The sequence below is a fragment of the Schistocerca nitens genome, chromosome 2 (assembly GCF_023898315.1).
Source record: "Schistocerca nitens isolate TAMUIC-IGC-003100 chromosome 2, iqSchNite1.1, whole genome shotgun sequence".
NCBI lineage: Eukaryota > Metazoa > Arthropoda > Insecta > Orthoptera > Acrididae > Schistocerca > Schistocerca nitens.
In genome coordinates, this window is record NC_064615.1 from 770344777 (window position 1) to 770367246 (window position 22470).

The following is a 22470-nucleotide window of genomic DNA, read 5'->3' on the forward strand; positions in this document are numbered from 1 at the left end:
GTTCAGAGGAGAGTACTAGCAGTCCAGGAAATGAATTGAGCTGAGTGAAAGGAAGACTTATGGGTGTACAGTATTGTATCTGATTGCTTCTGTCTGTCAGCTTTGTTAACTATAGAAGTGCCAGAACTCTTAAATGAAAATTATAGAGTATAATTTATCAACAAAAATATTCATTGTTTCAAAATATAATATGCATAGATAAAAAGTCTAGTAACCAGTGGCAGCAGGAGAAAACACATGAAGTATCAGGAAATGCACAAGCCTTCAGAGCCAGTGAGGGGGTGAAGGGAAAGGAAGAGGGATGAAGGAAAATGACTGATGAGATTTAATGAAATGCGAAGAGTTTTGGAAAATTTGATTTGCCCAGACCCCAGTGTCAGGGGAGACTTACTGGATGGGATAAGAAAGAAATACTGAGTGTTAGTGGCTGCACTGGATGAGATCTGAAAACTTGAGAACTTAAAGATGGAAGATTGAGAAGTAAGCAACAAGATATCACTGAAAAAAACCACGTGAAAGAGCCAATAAGGGTGAAAAGTTTAGTTTATTATACATGGTATACAGTTGGAGAGGAGGGGGGGGGGGGGTTGACAGGTCAGAAAATAAAAAAGATATAGACAAAGAAGTGGGGGTGAAGAACAGGAATAGTTACAGAAAAGAAAAGCTGAACCCACAGAAATTAATGTAAATTTAGGCCAGGCGGATGGTAAGAACAAAACACATGTTGTAACATGTGTTCCCACCTGCAGAGTTTGAGGGAATGCTATCAGTAGGGACAATGCAGTTGGCACATGTGATGAAGCAGGTACCAAAGTCATGATTGCCATTGTGTAGAATGTGCTCTGCAACAGGATATTGTGTGTTGCCAGTATGCACCCAACTATCTATGCCCATTCATCGTAACTGATAACTTTGTGGTAGTCATGCCAATGTAGAAGGCCAAATATTCTTTACATAACAGCTGCTACATGGCATTTCATTTCAAAGCTGGCTCTCCCATTGATAGTGTCAGTCACAGAGCTGGTGTAGGTGATGGTAGGATGGTGGATTAGACAAATCTTATAGTGGGGACAGTCACAAGAATAGGAGTCATAGGACAGGGAAATGGGTGCCATGAAGGTTGACCAGGATACTGCAGAGATTTGGGAGGGGAAAGGGGGGGGGGGCGACAAAAAGCTATTATAGGTGGGGTGGTCAGAATATCAGACAAAATGGATCTCATTTCAGTTTCAGGGCATGATTTTAGAAGTCATAGCCCTGTTGAAGTTGCTGATTAATACATTCAAGACCAGGGTAGTACTTAGTGATAAAACATGTGCTCTTAAGATGTTTTCTTGGAAGGCTCAACAGTACTAGGAGTGGATGTGATGGTCGGCAATCCTGGTTCAACAGTTTCTTGTACTATTAGCACACTTCTTTATAGTTCCACATTTTTCCAGGATTTCCCAAAAGCTTGTTTTCCGCTTCACAACATTCTTGAAAATAATTTTGTGCTAGACATTCATTTTAATTAAATTCACTTTTTATTCAAAGGTAAAAAATTTGATGTAGCCACTGTTACATTTAAGTCAGTGAAAACTATCTACAGCATTGTCTCACACTTGACACAACCAGAGCAGAATATATGTGACAACAATATCGCCAGATTCCTTTCCACTTTTCCATTCATTAGATACAGTTTTTACATTGTGAGATCCCTCTTAATTCCTACTATTTGTTTCTAATTCCTGTGAGCTAAGAATTTTTCAGACAATATATTTGTTTTATCATATTCTTACCATCAAGGTGGAAGGAGATGTCAAATTGTTTTAATCACACAGTTACAAAAAAATTTGATTTTGTCTTATTTTTGTATCTCTCATGTACTACGAGGGCATGATGAAAATTAATGCCTCAGATTTTTTTATGGGAAAACTCTTAAAGCTATTTAAATTAAATGAACTTCATTAAAATGCTTCATCTTTATTCTTCGTGTCTACACATTTATTTCTCAACAGAGTCACCCTGGTGATGAACACATTTCTCCCAATATGAAACCAGTTCATTGTAGAATGTTTGCTTTGTTGACATAGCCACAGCCTCACCTCTGCTTGCACTGCTTCATTGTTATCAAAGTGAAGTTGTCAAAGATGTTCTTTAAGTTATAGAAACAGATGAAAATTGGATGAGGCAAAGTCAGGACTGTATGGACAGTGATCTATGACGGTGAACCCTAGGTGTAGGTCTTTTCAGATGTCGCAGTGCTCATGTGTGGTCTGGCATTGTATGCCGAAGGAGAGAGTGCTCCTTGTGTGGACAAATGTTTTCTGTGGTTTTGAAATTAATTACAGATTGCAGTTTCTCACACACTGACATAGTTTTGTTACACACCTCAATGCTACATGCTACAATTCGGAGCCCTCTTGCAGCAGAGGGTTGGCACTTGCATCAGTGAGAGTGGGAAAATTAACTGAGTAATATGCTTGACATGTAATACCTCAACTGATATTGAGAACAGAATAAAAAAAATCAGAGGCATTACTTTTCAACTTGCTCTCATATGAATGGGATTGCAACAACAGAATTTTTCCAAATTTCATTCCAAAAACTACTTTTGTATATGTGGCTCACAAGTATAATTTTTTTAGGTATATGATAGCTACACAGGATAGAGAGTTGCAAGAAGTAGCTAGAAGAATTCCAGGAACCCCACTCATTTACTTGCACCAAAAGACTCCAACTTTGGAACAACCTTCTAAAGTATCTAGTCAAGTTGCAGAAATTAATTCCAAGACAAGGTATGTGAGTGGGCATCATTAAACTAGTAATAATATATTTTCATAACAAATTTTTCCGATGTAACAAAGCATTACTTCACTGAAGATTACAGAGAGACATTCACTGATCCAGATACCATGTACTTACATCAGAAGGTAGTTCACCTTCCACCAGTTAAAACTATTTATAGATCAAAAAAGTAAATAATGTGAAACTCATTAACCAGTTTCACCCTTAACAGTTATTACTTTCTAGAATGCAATGTTTGCTTTGAATGTGCCAAATTATATGCCACTACACACTACAATCGTGATTTCCGCCAACAAGCAGTGTAGTTCTTAATTTCGTTCCTCATAATCAATGTTTTAGAAAGCTCACAACTGTGTTATTATTGATTTAAACAATAAAATACTGCACCAGTTACTTTTTCATACATAGCTTGACATGTTTCGAAAATTTATTCTTATTATCGAGTGCAAACATTTACATGGGTATTCTAAGTGATGTTTGCGTGTTTGTTGTTGTGGCCTTCTTGCTCTTCAGTCATCTTTTTGTGGTTTTAAGGCACTGTCCTCCTCCATTGTGCAGAAATTCACATACACACAAACCATCTCTCACTTACAGACTTTGACCGAGCGAGGTGGTGCAGTGGTTGGCACACTGGACTCGCATTTGGGAGGACGACGGTTCAATCCCGCGTCCAGCCATCCTGATTTAGGTTTTCCGTGATTTCCCTAAATCGCTCCAGGCAAATGCCGGAATGGTTCCTTTGGAAGGGCACGGCCGACTTCCTTCGCCATCCTTCCCTAATCCGATGAGACCGATGACCTCGTTGTTTGGCCTCTTCCCACCCAAACCCAAACTTACAGACTTGTTTTGAGAATTTATTCTCATTATCAAGTGTGGTGTGAGTCATGGTGTGATAACGAGAATCAAGTCTCTAAACACGTCATGCTGGTGCAGTGTTTTATTATTTAAGTTATTACAATTTAATTAAGCATTAATTTGTTTACAGTTCCCTTTCAACTTTGAGCTATTGCTATTTTTCACTGTTCTAGTGGCTAGCTCCATGGAACTGCACATGTGCGGACAAGTGCCATGGAGTTGCAAAATGTGCCAATTAAATTAGAAGTCTGTGTGCAGCCTAGCCTTAAAGCTTTGTATGGGGTGGGAGAGTGGTAGCTGAGGTTGCTATTGAAATATAGTCGACCTCAATGCTACTTAAACACATACCTCTAAAATTCATATTGTCTTGAATAAGTTCTTTCTTGAATTTTGTTTTAGGGCACTGTTGTGGATCCATGATTAACCAGATGTTTGAGGAGGTCATTAATCTCAGATTCCTTATAACTTTTTTCAGCTCTAACCTAATGTAGCAGCATAGCAGCATAATTAATGAAATTGTTTAATGGTAATCCATTGATATGTATGCAGTTGTTTGAATACCACAATTTTCCGATTGTTAAGAAGAAGTGGAGGATGACAGATATCTTGGTCGTACACCTGTGGCTGCAAGAAGAAACAAAAACTTCCAGAATTTAACTGTACACAAAACCCACATGTAAGGTTTCAAATGAAATGAGACAATTTTGATAGACAATGAGAATCCAGAAAATTCTGTGAAAAAGTAGTCATATTAAACCTCATACAGCAACAAGAAATAACTAAAAATGCATTTGATCTGGCATGGGGAATGTTTTTAAAAAAGACCACGACTTACTTCAAAGTGTCATCACATGTCATGAAACATGGGATTTAGAATCAAAATCACTTTTGTCTGAGATTATACTAAACAGCATACTTAATACTATCAGCTGCTACAGGAAATAATGTGGAATTAGTAATCACTATGTAATGTTTTTGCCTATTTCTTAGGCTGTTCAAGAGATTTTATACTGTTTCCATGCATAGGGGATGTTTCATCACTATTCTGTGTACAGGGTGGAGGTGAACACTGCCAAATAGAGTCCCCAGTCTTTTCTCTGTTCCTTCCTTGTACAGTCCTTAATGAGCTGCAGAAAGAGGCCATTCCCACACTGTAGCACAAGGATTCCAGTGTCAATTCCCAGCATAAAATAAACACAGCTGTAGTAAACCGCCCCTCATCTGTCCTTAATTCCCACAAGCATATCCTTCTACCCTTCCTGCTCAACTTAATCATAGAAGTATTTTGCCATTTTTATAGAAAAGAAAGAAAGGAATCTATGGAGTGTGTGATCGCCACAGATGGCAATTCATGCTCTGCAATGTGCTCTAGTAATGGCCACAAGTTTAGTCAGGAGTTTTTGTGGTAGAGTGATCCGTTCCTTCACCAGCATGGTGGACAACTGCTGCATGTTGTTGGTGCATGTGAACATGCTGCAATAGTCTTTCCAATGCATCCTACACATGCTTGATGAGATTTAAGTTGACAAAATGGACAGGTCAGTCCATTCACCAAATATCCTCTCATCCAAGAGTCCCTCCACTTGCACTGTTTGATACATTCGTACATTTTTATTATCCGTATAAATGAAGTCACGTCCAAATGCACCCCTGAAGAGAAGTTCATAGGGGAGGAGTACAGTGTTATAATAACGTTGAATGGTGAGACTTGGAGCTCAGTTTTCACATGCAACAGTATGCCTCCCCACAACATAACGTCTGGACCACCAAAACAATCATGACCCCACTTCTCACGAGTCCAGTCCCTATGCTCTTGTCACAGTTTCAAATGATGCCACTGATGTGCAGGTGCTAATGGAACACAGCATGCTGGTCATCGGGCAAAGCAATCACCCCCATGCAGTCACCATGTCACTGTAGAGTGTGAGAATGCATGTCTTCCAGTCATGTTAAATGTGCTTTCAATTGCGCCTGATGATTGACGTGGGTCTTGTCTTGCCTGTTGCACAATTTAGCAGTCATCTGCTACTGTAGTTGACCAAGAACAGTTACCTCCTCTCCTTCAGACAGCATTGGATGTGGTTTGGAATGCTTCCCATGCATGTGAAACAATGCTGTGAGCAGTACCAAACCCCTGGGCTATACTCGCCACACTTCGTTCGTCTTCCAGTTTGCCGATAATTCTTCCCCGTGTGAAGTCATCCAAATGTTGTCTCTGGGACATGTTGTAATGAAGGCCACTATCACAGTGCACCATAAATGCTCAATAATTGACACACACTATGTTTTTCTTTTCCTTCAACTTCCTCATGTTGCAGAGCCAGCTCCATTTGGTGCTACTGTCACAGTGATCTCATACCATGTGCTGTGCAGCTTTTTGTGCACAACTGGGAGACCTCTAGCAGCATGCTCCCACACTGTTATTCATTTCCACTAAGTGGTTAATATGTTATGTTACTTTATCTGTCTAGTCATTAAGTTTTTCAGAACAGTATATTAATAGTATAAAAAGAGCTACCGGCTCTTTCTGGTCACCATGACCAACTTGATCCTCACCCACAATTACTTCTCCGTTGAAAACATCACCTTCAAACAAACTCGGGATATGACATTGGGCACCCGCATGGCACAGTCCTATGCCAACCTATTCATGGGCCATATATAGGAATCCTTTCTAACAGCCCTGAATCCCAAACCTGTTTTAGATTCATTGATCACATCTTCTTGGTCTGGATTGAGGGTGAGGACACCATATGCACATTCCTCCATAACCTCAACACCTTCTCTCTCATACACTTCACCTGGCCCTCCTCAACCCAACAAGCCGCCTTCCTTGATGTTGACCTCCACCTCCAAGATGGCTACATCAGTACCTCTGTCCACATAAAGGGTACAAAACACCAGCAATACCTCCATTTCGACAGCTGCCACCCATTACATACCAAGAAGTCCTTCCACATAGCCTACGCACCCATGGCCATCACATCTGTAGTGACGAGCAGTCCCTCTCAAAATATACCAAGAGTGTCACTGAGATCTTCACAGACTGTAATTACCCTCCCAACCTTGTAAAGAAACAGATATCCTGTGCCTTATCTCTCCAGTCACCCACCACCTCCGAAGATCTCACTTTTCAGCCATAGAGGAGCATTCCCCTTGTAACTCATTACCACCCAAGACTGGAGCTACTGAATCAGTCTCCACAAAGGTTTCAACTACCTTATGTCATGCCCTGAGATGAGGAATGTTCTACTCACTGTTATTCCGCTGCCCACCGAACCTACACAATATTCTTATCCATTCCTACACAACCCTTGCTCCCAACCTCATGCTTCATGGCTCTCATCCCTGTAAGAGAACTAGATGCAAGACCTGTCTCATAAATCCTTACACCACTCCAGTCCCTCACAAGCATCACCTATCCCATCACAGGTGGGCCTACCTGTGAAACCAGCTGTTTCAACAACTGTACTGCATTCTGTGTGGGCATAACAACCCACAAGCTGTCTGTTCACATGAATGGCCACTGACAAATTGTGGCCAAGAAATAGCTGGATCACACAGTTGCTTAGCAGCTGCACAACACAACATTCTTCATTTTAATGACTTCTTCACAGCCTTTGCCATCTGGATCCTTTTTACCAACACCAGCTTTTCTGAATTTCGCAGGTGGAAACTCTCCATGCAATATATCCTATGTTCCTGTAACCCACCTGGCCTCAACCTTCGTTAGTCATTGCCCTTTGCCCACCTATCCCCTTCCTTGTTCCCAGTCCAGCACTACACAGCTCTGTATTCCACCAGTGCACCCACAGTATTTTTACTGCTCTCCTATTCCACGCCTCCCTCCCCACCCCCTTTCTCCCCTGCTCTCCATCTAACCTCCCAACCACACCTAGCTGCCCCACCCTCTCTCCACCTTGTCCTTGCATGCTCTCACTAGCAACACTTTATGATCTCCCATTCTCACCCTGCTATCCCTTCCCCTCCCCACCTCAGCCTCCTCCTTACCCCCACCTGGTTGCCTTTCTCATCGTGCGCTGCTGCTCACTGTCTGGCTTCAGCTGCCAGAGACTGTGGTCCTGTGTGTACGAGTTGTGTGTGTGTGTGTGTGTGTGTGTGTGTGTGTGTGTGTGTGTCGTCTATTTTTGACAAAGGTCAAAAGCTCATTTTGTAACAGTTTTTTGTGCCCCCTCTCTGTCGAACCTCATGACTGCACCTAGCTGTCGTACCCTCTCTCCACTCATTCCTGTACGCTCCCGCAAGCAGCATTATACCATCAATCACCTCCGCCCTGCCATCCCTCTCCTTTCTTGCCCCAGCCTTCTCCACCACCACCACCACCACCACCACCACCACCACCACCACCCAAACTACTTGTCCCATCATGTGCAGCTGCTTGCAGTCTGGCATTGGAGTCAGTGGCCATGTGTGTGAGCTACATTTGTGTGAATGTGTGTGCGTGTATGTTGTCTAATTTGGATGAAGACGTTTTAGCCGGAAGCTTACTTTAACAGTATTTTTGTTGTGCCTATCTGTGACTCAGCATCTCCTCTGTATGGAGAGTAGCAATCTATCATTTTCATAATAGTGTCATTATTCCATCTTGGATTGTCCACTGTACTTTTCAGATACTACTGAAAAATGCTTATTCTTTTCCTTGTTAAAGTAATCTATGTTTTGAGTAGAAAGCCTTTGAAATAAAACAGATTTGGGTGTGCCATGACAAATTTCATTCTTGGGGCTAGAGGACACACACACACACACACACACACACACACACACACACACACACACAAAAGCAAGCACCGCTACATTGTGCTGGCTGGACACACAAAGACAAGGTAGTGTATGGCAGGTGGACTTTGTGTCAGGTAAGGTGGGTAGAGGGGAGAGAGGCAGTAAACAGGCAGAGGGTTTGGGGGTAGGTTGCTAGCAGTTTGCTGGCTAGGAATGTGGGAGGCACAAGTGGCAGGTGCACAGGCTATGCATGTGATGAAGGGGTACCCAGGCAAAGGAAAGGAAAGTTGTTGGGTGGAAGGTGAACACAGATGCCCAGGGAGGGTTAAGGGAGTGAAGGACATGTTACAAGGATAACTCCCATCAGCTTTGAGCACCCAGTGGCACAACATGCAGCTGGCACATTATGCTAGATTTCAATGGCAATGTTACAACCAGGGCTATCTTGATACTTCTGTCCACCACCAGCTCTTCTGAACTACTGAAACCCTGTTCCCACACCCTCCACCCAACAGTTTACCCCTTTCCGTTGCCCTGTCAACCCTTGCTGATTCATGTCACCTCCATTGTGCACCGCACCCCACTGGCTCCAGTACCCGTGCGTCACATCGCTAGCCTGTGCACCTGCCTCCCATCCCTTCTGGATTCCCAGCCAGCAAATGTGCTGCCTCCATCGAAGCTGCTGGCTGTCCACCCCAACCCCACTTCCTTCATCCCACCTCTCTCTCCCTCAACCCACCCTACCCTATACAACCCCTACCACACCGTATTCCACCTGGCGTATGCTATCCCAGCATTGTACATCCAACCAGCACAGTGTAGGGGTGTGTGTGTGTGGGGGGGGGGGGGGGGGTTGCATGTATTTGTACAATAGCTTGACAAAGGATTTATTCTGAAAACGAGCAAGTTTTCTTTCTGTCTTTCACCTACTCAATGTTTCTACTACTCAGGAAGTGGTAATGTTTAGTCCTAAATTATTTACAAACTTAAATAATGAGTTATATAAAAATGGCAAACTTCTACTGGTGCCCATAGGTGTAACAGGCTTGTTGAAAGGGATGACAGATGAGGACCTGTAACATTAGTTTCAACAATGGAAGACACATATGCAAAAGTGTAGAGGCAGAAAGAGATGAATGAAAGTGAAGACTATACTTCTTAGAACAGCCTTTCAGTTGTCTTGTTGAGGCTACATGGATCCTAAGTTTGTCGTCTTACCAGCAAAAAATAATTGGCAGTAGTGGGGAGCAAACATAGATTCTCAGTGCAACTGTCAGACAAACTGACAACTCAGCTGGATAGGTGGGCACAGCTGAATATTACGTGTACTACATCGAAGATACCAGTGCAAGTGGTATATAAAAGCTCTCGGCAAAATAATTTTACCTGATTAATCACTCATGTTGCTCGTTTGTCAAATGAGTGAAAGCTTTGCGTGCCCGTGTGTGTGTGTGTGTGTGTGTGTGTGTGTGTGTGTGTGTGTGTGTGTGGGCGCGCGCGTTTTGTCTGATTCTGATGAAGAACTTTTTGGCCAAAAGCTTATTTGTGTGACAGTCTTTTTGTTGTGACTATCTGAGACTCACTGTCTCCGTATATGGTGAGAGGTAATCTATTCTTTCATAATGCTGAAAATAACATCCATTTGTTTTTATAAATTTGCACTCAGGAATAGTAAAATACTAATGAAGGCAGCACGCTGCATTAATAATCGGTAAGAGTAGAACTTAAATCCTTCTCCATTTATACAAAGTTGTGTTTTGGTGGGCTTCCTTCGGTGAGGCCACAGTTGATTTCCTTCCCCATGCTTGTCCAAATGATGTACTGCTCTGTAATATCTTTACTGTTGATGACATATTACACTCCTAACTTTTCTTCCTCATTACAAACAAAGCTGTCACTACATCATCATCATATTTTTCATCTTTTGATTTTAACTTCTTTTCCATTGTTTTGTGCTGCAGAACTGAAAATGAAAATATATTTTTGAAGCAATACATACTAGAGTGGTAATGCATTGTATGAAGTGAATTAATACATTAATAGTCTGCTTCCTGTTTTCACTATGTAGAACATTGTTTTAAAGAAACTTTATAATGTTCAGAATACATGAGAATCAATAACACTATGCTGATTCACAAAAATACAAGTCACATATAAGTAAATGACAGCTGAAAGCAAGGGGAAACTACAGCCGTAATTTTTCCCGAGGACATGCAGCTTTACTGTATGATTAAATGATGATGGCGTCCTCTTGGGTAAAATGTTCCGGAGGTAAAATAGTCCCCCATTCGGATCTCCGGGCGGGGACTACTCTAGAGGACGTCGTTATCAGGAGAAAGAAAACTGGCATTCTACGGATCGGAGCGTGGAATGTCAGATCCCTTAATCGGGCAGGTAGGTTAGAAAATTTAAAAAGGGAAATGGATAGGTTAAAGTTAGATATAGTGGGAATTAGTGAAGTTCGGTGGCAGGAGGAACAAGACTTTTGGTCAGGTGATTACAGGGTTATAAATACAAAATCAAATAGGGGTAATGCAGGAGTAGGTTTAATAATGAATAAAATTAGGAGTGCGGGTTAGCTACTACAAACAGCATAGTGAACGCATTATTGTGGCCAAGATAGATACAAAGCCCATGCCTACTACAGTAGTACAAGTTTATATGCCAACTAGCTCTGCAGATGACGAAGAAATTGATGAAATGTATGACGAGATAAAAGAAATTATTCAGGTAGTGGAGGGAGACGAAAATTTAATAGTCATGGATGACTGGGAATTCGTCAGTAGGAAAAGGGAGAGAAGGAAACATAGTAGGTGAATATGGATTGGGGGGAAGAAATGAAAGAGGAAGCCACCTTGTAGAATTTTGCACAGAGCATTACTTAATCATAGCTAACACTTGGTTCAAGAATCATAAAAGAAGGTTGTATACCTGGAAGAATCCTGGAGATACTAATAGGTATCAGATAGATTATATAATGGTAAGACAGAGATTTAGGAACCAGGTTTTAAATTGTAAGACATTTCCAGGGGCAGATGTGGATTCTAACCACAATCTATTGGTTATGAACTGCAGATTGAAACTGAAGAAACTGCAAAAAGGTGGGAATTTAAGGAGATGGGACCTGGATAAACTGAAAGAACCAGAGGTTGTAGAGAGTTTCAGGGAGAGCATAAGGGAACAATTGACTGGAATGGGGGAAAGAAATACAGTAGAAGAAGAATGGGTAGCTCTGAGGGATGAAGTAGTGAAGGCAGCAGACGATCAAGTAGGTAAAAAGACGAGGGCTAATAGAAATCCTTGGGTAACAGAAGAAATATTGAATTTAATTGATGAAAGGAGAAAATATAAAAATGCAGTAAATGAAGCAGGCAAAAGGGAATACAAACATCTCAAAAATGAGATCGACAGAAAGTGCAAAATGACTAAGCAGGGATGGCTAGAGGACAAATGTAAGGATCTAGAGGCTTGTCTCACTAGGGGTAAGATAGATACTGCCTACAGGAAAATGATAGAGACCTTTGGAGAGAAGAAAATCACTTGTATGAATATCAAGAGCTCAGATGGCAACCCAGTTCTAAGCAAAGAAGGGAAGGCAGAAAGGTGGAAGGAGTATATAGAGGGTTTATACAAGGGCGATGTACTTGAGGACAATATTATGGAAATGGAAGAGGATGTAGATGAAGATGAAATGGGAGATACGATACTGCGTGAAGAGTTTGACAGAGCACTGAAAGACCTGAGTCGAAACAAGGCCCCGGGAGTAGACAACATTCCATTAGAACTAACTATGGCCTTGGGAGAGCCAGTCATGACAAAACTCTACCATCTGGTGAGCAAGATGTATGAGACAGGCGAAATACCCACAGACTTCAAGAAGAATATAATAATTCCAATACCAAAGAAAGCAGGTGTTGACAGATGTGAAAATTACCGAACTATCAGTTTAATAAGTCACAGCTGCAAAATACTAACGCGAATTCTTTACAGACGAATGGAAAAACTGGTAGAAGCGGACCTCGGGGGAGATCAGTTTGGATTCCATAGAAATGTTGGAACACGTGAGGCAGTACTAACCTTACGACTCATCTTAGAAGAAAGATTAAGAAAAGGCAAACCTACGTTTCTAGCATTTGTAGACTTAGAGAAAGCTTTTGACAACGTTAACTGGAATACTCTCTTTCAAATTCTGAAGGTGGCAGGGGTAAAATACAGGGAGCGAAAGGTTATTTACAATTTGTACAGAAACCAGATGGCAGTTATAAGAGTCGAGGGACACGAAAGGAAAGCAGTGGTTGGGAAGGGAGTGAGACAGGGTTGTAGCCTCTCCCCTATGTTATTCAATCTGTATATTGAGCAAGCAGTAAAGGAAACAAAAGAAAAATTCGGAGTAGGTATTAAAATTCATGGAGAAGAAGTAAAAACTTTGAGGTTCGCCGATGACATTGTAATTCTGTCAGAGACAGCAAAGGACTTGGAAGAGCAGTTGAACGGAATGGACAGTGTCTTGAAAGGAGGATATAAGATGAACATCAACAAAAGCAAAACGAGGATAATGGAATGTAGTCAAATTAAATCGGGTGATGCTGAGGGGATTATATTAGGAAATGAGACACTTAAAATAGTAAAGGAGTTTTGCTATTTAGGGAGTAAAATAACTGATGATGGTCGAAGTAGAGAGGATATAAAATGTAGACTGGCAATGGCAAGGAAATCATTTCTGAAGAAGAGAAATTTGTTAACATCGAGTATAGATTTAAGTGTCAGGAAGTCGTTTCTGAAAGTATTTGTATGGAGTGTAGCCTTGTATGGAAGTGAAACATGGACGATAACCAGTTTGGACAAGAAGAGAATAGAAGCTTTTGAAATGTGGTGCTACAGAAGAATGCTGAAGATAAGGTGGGTAGATCACGTAACTAATGAGGAGGTATTGAATAGGATTGGGGAGAAGAGAAGTTTGTGGCACAACTTGACTAGAAGAAGGGATCGGTTGGTAGGACATGTTTTGAGGCATCAAGGGATCACAAATTTAGCATTGGAGGGCAGCGTGGAGGGTAAAAATCGTAGAGGGAGACCAAGAGATGAATACACTAAGCAGATTCAGAAGGATGTAGGTTGCAGTAGGTACTGGGAGATGAAGAAGCTTGCACAGGATAGAGTAGCATGGAGAGCTGCATCAAACCAGTCTCAGGACTGAAGACCACAACAACAACAACACATAAGTAAATGAGACAGGTGAATACTGAATGCTGTCAATTTTTGTAATTAATATTAGCCACCTGACAGAGTGAACAGAAAAGCAGCTAATTATCTCCAAGAAATCCCAATAAGGCAGAATTGTTGTAGACATCTGGTTTATTTTCGAATTACGTAATCAAAATGCTTGTTGACAATTTTGGCATCAATTCAAGGAGACTGAAAATAACATTCTTCATTGTAACACAAATTGTAACCCCCCCCCCCCCCCCCCCAGCCGCTACGGTCGCAGGTTCGAGTCCTGCCTCGGGCATGGATGTGTGTGATGTCCTTAGGTTAGTTAGGTTTAATTAGTTCTAAGTTCTAGGCGACTGATGACCTCAGAAGTTAAGTCGCATGGTGCTCAGAGCCATTTGAACCATTTAACCCCCCCCCCACAATGTAAGCAGCATTTGGTATGACCATGTTTTATTATGCAATAAAAACACTCATATTAATTTACTATAAATGCATAAAAACAGTATCAATTAGATACCTTCCCTTGAGTTATTAGGAACAAATTATTGACACTTCCTTGTTTTATGCCTTCTATGGCTGCATGAGGCAGTCTGGCATTTTTTGGTAGGTTGCTATTGTCATGTAATAAAAGAGTGTCTGTGACATCTCATGAATTGCATTGTTTTATGGAGAGATCTATTTATCTGATGAAATCTCTTGGGCTTTCATCCGAGTGGCTGCATTGAAATTCTGAAATGTTTTAATGAGTTTCACTCTCATTATCTTCATCAGACGATGGTGAGAGTGACACTGCCGTAATCAAAATTTCATGAAATTTTAACACCAGTAAAGTCTACTTTCACATATCTATTTATCTGTTTTTACTGTTATTTATCATTTTCTGTATTCTGTTTGCAGGTTTCTAATTGGGCAGAAAGATGAAGTAGTGTTGTCAGATCTGAAGAAAAGAAAACTGGATGAACCCGAAACTGCACCACAGAAAAAGAAACGTAAGAAAGGAGGACCTAATCCCCTGTCTTGTAAAAAGAAGAAGAAAAAGCCTTCCATAGCTACACAGAAACCATCCACCTCAGAAAACAAACCAAAAAGAAAGAGAAAGAGAGTGAAAATACCAAAACATATAAAAGAAATGTTGTTACAGACATCAGTACAATCATAAGATATTAAAAAACTATTTATATATTATTTCCTTCATATTTTATCCCATGCTCAATGCCCACATTCTTTCAGAGTTACCAGCTTTGTAGTGCATACAAGAGTAAGTAAATCATGTGATTTATTCCACCATGCTGCAAAGAAAATAAATTTGGATTTGGTGATTGATAAGAGCATGGGGATGGGGTGGTTGAACTTACAGTGGGAATGTATCCATGACAATTAGTTGGTTATGATGTAGTGCACTTCATATATAATCTGTAACGCTGATGGGTGTGTGTGCATCAGCTTTACCTGTTAAATAATTTCTGGTTGCCATTCTTCAAGTGGATTACTTCTGTGGCCCTGCTATACAGTCCAATAAGACTCTGACATGTGACTTCTTCACCTTCTGCAGTGAAGCAGGTGCTGGAAGAGAGGTCCAATCTATCCAAGCTACTAAATGATGTGAACTAGTTTTAATAACTCCTCTGTATTATACCAGCAACACTTTTCATGCACATTACACTACACAACATAACTGTCTGATACTTTCCATCACTAATATTCGTTTGGTCCATCATTCACACTTTTTCCAGTGCTCCTTTCTTTATGACCTCTGGGCACCACCGAGCTGTGACGTCAAAGAATAAGCTGGCCTCTGCAGCAGGTGGAGATATGCACTCATTGTCACACCTTGCCGATTTGCCAAAATAACTTCCTTTTTCATTCAGTGCGTATATGTAAAAGAAGAGCATGCACCATGCTATGTTCGACTCTTAACAGCTATGTGAGCTGTATTTTCAGTTTTCATAAACATGTTTCATTGGCTTAAGAGGATGAAAGTGGAATATGTTATCCTGTAGAATCTCATGTTACAGTTCAGATCCACCTACTTAGATGAAAGATGTTGTGTAACTCAACTTATTTAACTACTTACAATGTTGCTTAGCATAAATTATTCTTTAAATTAAAATAGATCCCTCTTTATTTCATTGAAATTAATGCCAGTTCTTAGAGTCCTTTAAGACAGAATTCAGTATTATCTTTGAAAATAAATCTTCACCAAGTAAATCAGCTTGTTTAGACAAAGGATAGGATAATGCTGAATATACTTCATCCACATTTTTGTATATGTTCAACTGTTCATCAAATCTGACTGAATTCTATTTATTTGGAATGTGTTGATTACAAGAGCGTACGTTTTCCAAAAATATTGAGGTAGAAAAATGACTATGTTCATCTTTACCATAAGGAGTTAGTATACTGACATTTTGATTTGCACTACTCTCTAAAGTTTCATATCTGAGATTTGTGATAAGTCCAATGTGCAGAAACATGAATACAAAGAATCATCTGTGCCCAGGTAAGTCTATTAATCTTGAACCATTTTGAAGAATGCTCCGACAGTATGATTAAAGGTCATTGTATAGCTTCTGATCTCTGTAAGAGCTGAGCGTGCACCTTGATCTGTGGGCAGATACTATGTAAATACCTTTTTATATCTTCAACAATATTATGAAAAAGGATAGATGACTACTCACCATATAGCAGAAATGCTGAGTCACAGATAGGCACAATGGGAAGACTGTCACACAAGTAAGCTTTCAGCCAAAAAGGCCATCATCTGAATCAAACAACACAAAAACACATCGCGCATACACGCACACACAAGTGCATGCAGCTCTCATACACACATGGCCATGGCCCCGGCAGCTGGAGAATGTGGTTTTTGTGTGTGTGTGTGCAATGAGGCAACGGCAGGACAACAATGGCCTCTGGACAACAGTACCAGTAACATTGGTGGTGGCTTATTTAAGACCAAATGCCCACCTGATACCTCAAGTCCTACAGACAATATTTCACTGTTTCGATGGAAGTACACTCCTGGAAATGGAAAAAAGAACACATTGACACCGGTGTGTCAGACCCACCATACTTGCTCCGGACACTGCGAGAGGGCTGTACAAGCAATGATCACACGCACGGCACAGCGGACACACCAGGAACCGCGGTGTTGGCCGTCGAATGGCGCTAGCTGCGCAGCATTTGTGCACCGCCGCCGTCAGTGTCAGCCAGTTTGCCGTGGCATACGGAGCCCCATCGCAGTCTTTAACACTGGTAGCATGCCGCGACAGCGTGGACGTGAACCGTTTGTGCAGTTGACGGACTTTGAGCGAGGGCGTATAGTGGGCATGCGGGAGGCCGGGTGGACGTACCACCGAATTGCTCAACACGTGGGGCGTGAGGTCTCCACAGTACATCGATGTTGTCGCCAGTGGTCGGCAGAAGGTGCACGTGCCCGTCGACCTGGGACCGGACCGCAGCGACGCACGGATGCACGCCAAGACCGTAGGATCCTACGCAGTGCCGTAGGGGACCGCACCGCCACTTCCCAGCAAATTAGGGACACTGTTGCTCCTGGGGTATCGGCGAGGACCATTCGCAACCGTCTCCATGAAGCTGGGCTACGGTCCCGCACACCGTTAGGCCGTCTTCCGCTCACGCCCCAACATCGTGCAGCCCGCCTCCAGTGGTGTCGCGACAGGCGTGAATGGAGGGACGAATGGAGACGTGTCGTCTTCAGCGATGAGAGTCACTTCTGCCTTGGTGCCAATGATGGTCGTATGCATGTTTGGCGCCGTGCAGGTGAGCGCCACAATCAGGACTGCATACGACCGAGGCACACAGGGCCAACACCCGGCATCATGGTGTGGGGAGCGATCTCCTACACTGGCCGTACACCACTGGTGATCGTCGAGGGGACACTGAATAGTGCACGGTACATCCAAACCGTCATCGAACCCATCGTTCTACCATTCCTAGACCGGCAAGGGAACTTGCTGTTCCAACAGGACAATGCACGTCCGCATGTATCCCGTGCCACCCAACGTGCTCTAGAAGGTGTAAGTCAACTACCCTGGCCAGCAAGATCTCCGGATCTGTCCCCCATTGAGCATGTTTGGGACTGGATGAAGCGTCGTCTCACGCGGTCTGCACGTCCAGCACGAACGCTGGTCCAACTGAGGCGCCAGGTGGAAATGGCATGGCAAGCCGTTCCACAGGACTACATCCAGCATCTCTACGATCGTCTCCATGGGAGAATAGCAGCCTGCATTGCTGCGAAAGGTGGATATACACTGTACTAGTGCCGACATTGTGCATGCTCTGTTGCCTGTGTCTATGTGCCTGTGGTTCTGTCAGTGTGATCATGTGATGTATCTGACCCCAGGAATGTGTCAATAAAGTTTCCCCTTCCTGGACAATGAATTCACGGTGTTCTTATTTCAATTTCCAGGAGTGTATTTGTCGGTGGCAACACCAAACACCCAATATGGCACTCAGCCAGAACCATCCAAAGGGGAAACAATTGTTAAAACTAGAGGAATACCTTGATGCCACCATATGGGGATCTCTTGAGCCAACCCATAGTCCAGTGTAAATTAATCATCAACCTGATGTACTGGACATAGCGATACTTAAGACTCTCAAGTTGATGACAAAGGTGGAACTAGCTTCTGATCTCCAACCAGTAACTGGAAAAGTCCAATGAGATATAAAACACCCACAGCATTGGAAGATGACTGATACTGATTTGAACATATTTAGCAAATAACGACGTCAGACCAACTAGAAACGTGGCAACTGAAGAATACATAAAAACAGCTAACACCTATCTCACAGAAAAAATATTAAAGGTGACCAAGGAGCCAGTACTAGGATTCTACTTGACAGATTATGACAAGATGCTTTACATCCATTATTACAAGAACTCAAATACCAGAAAAATAGGTGACAACAGTTCTGAGATCCCAGTGACAGACGGAACTTAAATAGTTTGCTTCATGAACTTTGGGAGTGACTGTTGGAATACTAAGAAACTGAGAAATGGGAAGACAAGATGTCGAACTATCTGCTACAAACCAGAGATGAGTGGCAACTTGTTAGAAGACTGAGAGGGAGAAAAAAACCCGCAACACATTCTGGAAGAGACTGGGAACAGACTTATGAACGACCTATTTGAAAAAGCGCAAACCTTTGTTAAGGCTTTTGTGACACAAAATTGACTGATACAGGAAGACATGGACATCCAGGAATGAGAGTATGAAATAACAGCTAACCAAACAGTGATGCAGATAGCCATACAAGAGACCTGGAACGCATCTCGACTAACAACACCCAGCGGAGTGAAGACAGAAATAAAGAATCTTGCGAACAACAAAGCACCTGGTCCAGATGCAATAACAAATGAACAACTTGAGAGACTACTGAGGAAACCACTCATCCTATTGATTAGAATTAACAACAGTTCTTTGCTCAGCTGCTATTTCCTGGAAAAGTGGCAGCTCACGCATGTCATTCCAGTTCCAAAACCAAACAAAGACTTAACTCAGCCTCCAAATCACAGACCAATCAGTTTACTGAGCACTCCTGGAAGAACTTTCGAAAGGATCATTAAGGACAATCTATAGCACATCTTGACTGAAAATGAGATGACCCGACCAGAGAAATATGGGTTCCAACAAAAGAATTTGGCATAGCTCCAAGCATTGAGAGTTACAGAAAATGTATTGAAGAATTTCAGTACAACAATTTTGACTGCTTGTGTTTGTTTAGACATCGAAGAGGCCTGTGATAAGGTCTGGCATGAGAACCTGTTATGGAAGATGAGAGACCAAACAATGAACCCAGACAAGTATATTAAACTAATAGTGAGCATTCTCTAGAACAGAAAAATGTGAGTGCAAATTCAAGACATCATATCGGAGATCAAACTTGTAGAGGCTGTAATTCCACAAGGTTCGGCCCTGTTACCACTCTTGTTAACTATCTACATTAATGGCAAACCGATGATTGCAAATGCTTAACTGGCAGAGTTCGTTGATGACAGTGCATACTACACGAGTGGATGCCAACGTAACACCACCATCAGAAGACCAAAGACATAATTGAACTTCCACACAGTCGTGCAGACATGACAAGATTAAAATCAACCCAGCCAAAACAACAGCAGTATACTTCAGCAAGAAACATCCACAACTAGGCAGAAACCTTATTATCCAGGGACAAGAGGTACCATGGATTTCAGCTGTTAAGTATCTGAGAGTCACAGTGGGCCTGCACTTTTTTTTCCTTAGGCATGCGCAAGACCTAAAGCTTAAAGCCTCTGGCAAGGCAAGGGAACTGATGCCACTATTTCATAGGAGTGAGCTCAATATCTTAACAAAAGTTAGGCTCTACAAAAATCCTTTACAGGAGCACATCCTAGGTGTTACAAAATAAAATCCTTTGATGGGTACTTAGGCTTCACAGTGCATGCGCATCCAGACACTGCATGAGGTGCCCAGTTTGGAACACCTTGTAGAAATAATCAAACTCAGGTTCAAAAAGTCATGATAAATTAGACCAACTCTGACATGTCATATGTCACATCTGAGAAGTAGGTACCACCAGGGCAGAAGCCTGGCATTGATACAGAGCCTCAGGGCATTAGTTAAACTGGAAATTTGAAATGAGACATTACAAATAAAGAAACAAACCCTTGGAGGAGAGATTTAAGAGACCTGTGGTCCTTACAAAATCCTGCCCTAGTGCAAAACTAGTTTACTTTTATCAGAACTCAGTGTATGTATTATTCCTTGAAATTCATCACTCATCTTATTTATTTGACTTAACTAAATGTTAAAATGATGATCACTAAAAATTTTTGTAGAATGGTACACTATTTTGTGGCAAGCCACTAACCATTGCATCCAACACTGAAGGTCAAAGACCTGCTGATTGGTAGTGGATTACATTACTACATTGGCTGTCCCTCCTAAACTGGTGCACATTATAGATAAGAAAAGAATGTTCAAATCACCACTAATGCTAAACAAACAAATGTCAGATGGACATAATCAAACAGATAATTTAATATTATAAAGTCTTTAAAGACTATCACTTTGAGCAAACCAAGAGTTACTAGAAACAATACAAACTGTAACAGACTTACAACTAAATATCAGTGACTTCTTTTGGCCATTCCTCTATAAACCTCTCATGTACAGAAGTTCACATCTTATCCACTTTCTTGAGAGATTGGACACAAATACCCACTTACTAATTTCTTTGTCTCTGGGCAGCTGTATAAACTGTGTGTTTTTTTATCGTTGATAGGATGCCCCAAAATGACTGATTTTGGATAAGATATGGCTTAAATTGTGAACGGTCTATCATACAGAGAAAAGAACATTTGTTATCTGGTTTGGAACTTGATGGTGATTATCAAAACCAACACACTCAATTTTAAAAACAATTGGTGCACCATTATCTTCTAGGTTGGGTTGTGATGGGTACTACACTGCCAACACTTGGTTCTCTCTTTCCCAAACTAGGAATACCTTAAATGCTTTAGTTACAAATTGTTTCCCATTGTATGATGACACACTCTTAGGTTTACCAGTTTGTTTAAAATAAAGTCCCTTAAACTACTTTCAGTGACTTGTGGTCCAGCTATCTCACTTTTCTTACAACATATTAAGGACTGAAAATCAAACGAAATTCTAAATTAACTGTTCTTATTAGAGCTTGTTTACTATCATTACTAAGCACAGATTTCTTCATGACATTTCTCCCAGAAAATCAAAATATATTTTCTTTCATACAGTTACAACTTCACCTTCCCAAATCATATTTATTCCATAGCATAACATAGGGAAATTTCAAAATTACACAATTCTTGATTGCTTAGCAGAGTGCAGCAACAATACTACATGCTACATTCAAGTGTGTCTCGCTACCATAGTGGAGCAAGCACACCAAGAACTCAGTTTCACATCTAGAATAACTTTTCTTTGAGCAATTCATCTCTTGTTGCTGTAATATTTCTGTTTATTTATACATTATTTATTTGTTGAATGTAACTTTCTTCTTTTACACAAAATTATCATCATTCCTCCATTAAGAACAATATGGGAAGGATAATGTGATACGCACCACATAGAGGAAGTGTTGAATTGCAGACAGACACAATGAAAATGAGTGCCAGAAATTTTCAGCTTTCGGCCTTTGCGCCCAGAGACTGCAGCAACGATGTGTGTGCCAGTTTTTCTGTGTGTGTGTGGGGGGGGGGGGGGGTTCCCCCCCCCTCCTGCTTCTGACTAAGGACGTTGTTCGAAAGCTGAACATTTCTAGCATTCTTTGCACATCAGCACTCCTCTGTGTTGAGAAGCAGCCTATCCTTTCCATGATGATGTTAATCCATCCTGAACAATCCAATCCATTGTTTCCGTAGAACAATGTGCACAACTTTGCTCTAATACTTAATATTTCACTCTGCTTACTACAGATTTAATCCTGGATGACCACTGAATCATCATCTGTGAGAGTCCATGTTTGCTGTACCAAACCCTCAAGCCAGTTTTCTGTTTCTGAGACCTAATTAATAAATCTGTGCACCAGATTTTCATTTAAAAATGTGATTCCTTGTACTAATTCAAATCTGGAACCAGTTTTCAGTGTTCTATGAAATTATTCATTTATCAGTTATTTCCACCAAGTTTAATGAGAATCAGTAACTCAACTACACAGAATTGTGTACAGCCTCCCTTGGATATTTTTCAAGGCTTCTACCAGTACGGCTGCAATGGGTTATGACCACATCTTAGCAGTTGTTCCCCCATTTTACCAGGTGCATGCCACCACTATATACCTTGGCGCAGATTCTTGAAATCATAAAATAATCCATAGCACAAAAAA

At 41.4% G+C, this 22470-nt stretch overlaps 1 protein-coding gene across 3 annotated transcripts in view; it reads left to right on the forward strand.

Annotated features, from left to right (window-relative positions):
- The window catches only part of LOC126237013 (rRNA-processing protein UTP23 homolog), a 64618-nt gene extending 49837 nt beyond the window's left edge, over positions 1-14781 (forward strand). For 2 of the 3 annotated variants that reach the window (XM_049946742.1, XM_049946741.1), the window contains exons 4-5: positions 2628-2777; positions 14494-14781. In XM_049946742.1, the coding sequence (XP_049802699.1) occupies positions 2628-2777; positions 14494-14755 (412 nt within the window). In that variant the 3' untranslated portion in view covers positions 14756-14781. The remainder of the gene's footprint in view (positions 1-2627; positions 2778-14493) is intronic. The other variant, XM_049946743.1, reaches the window with a different exon arrangement.
- Positions 14782-22470: the final 7689 nt, after the last annotated feature.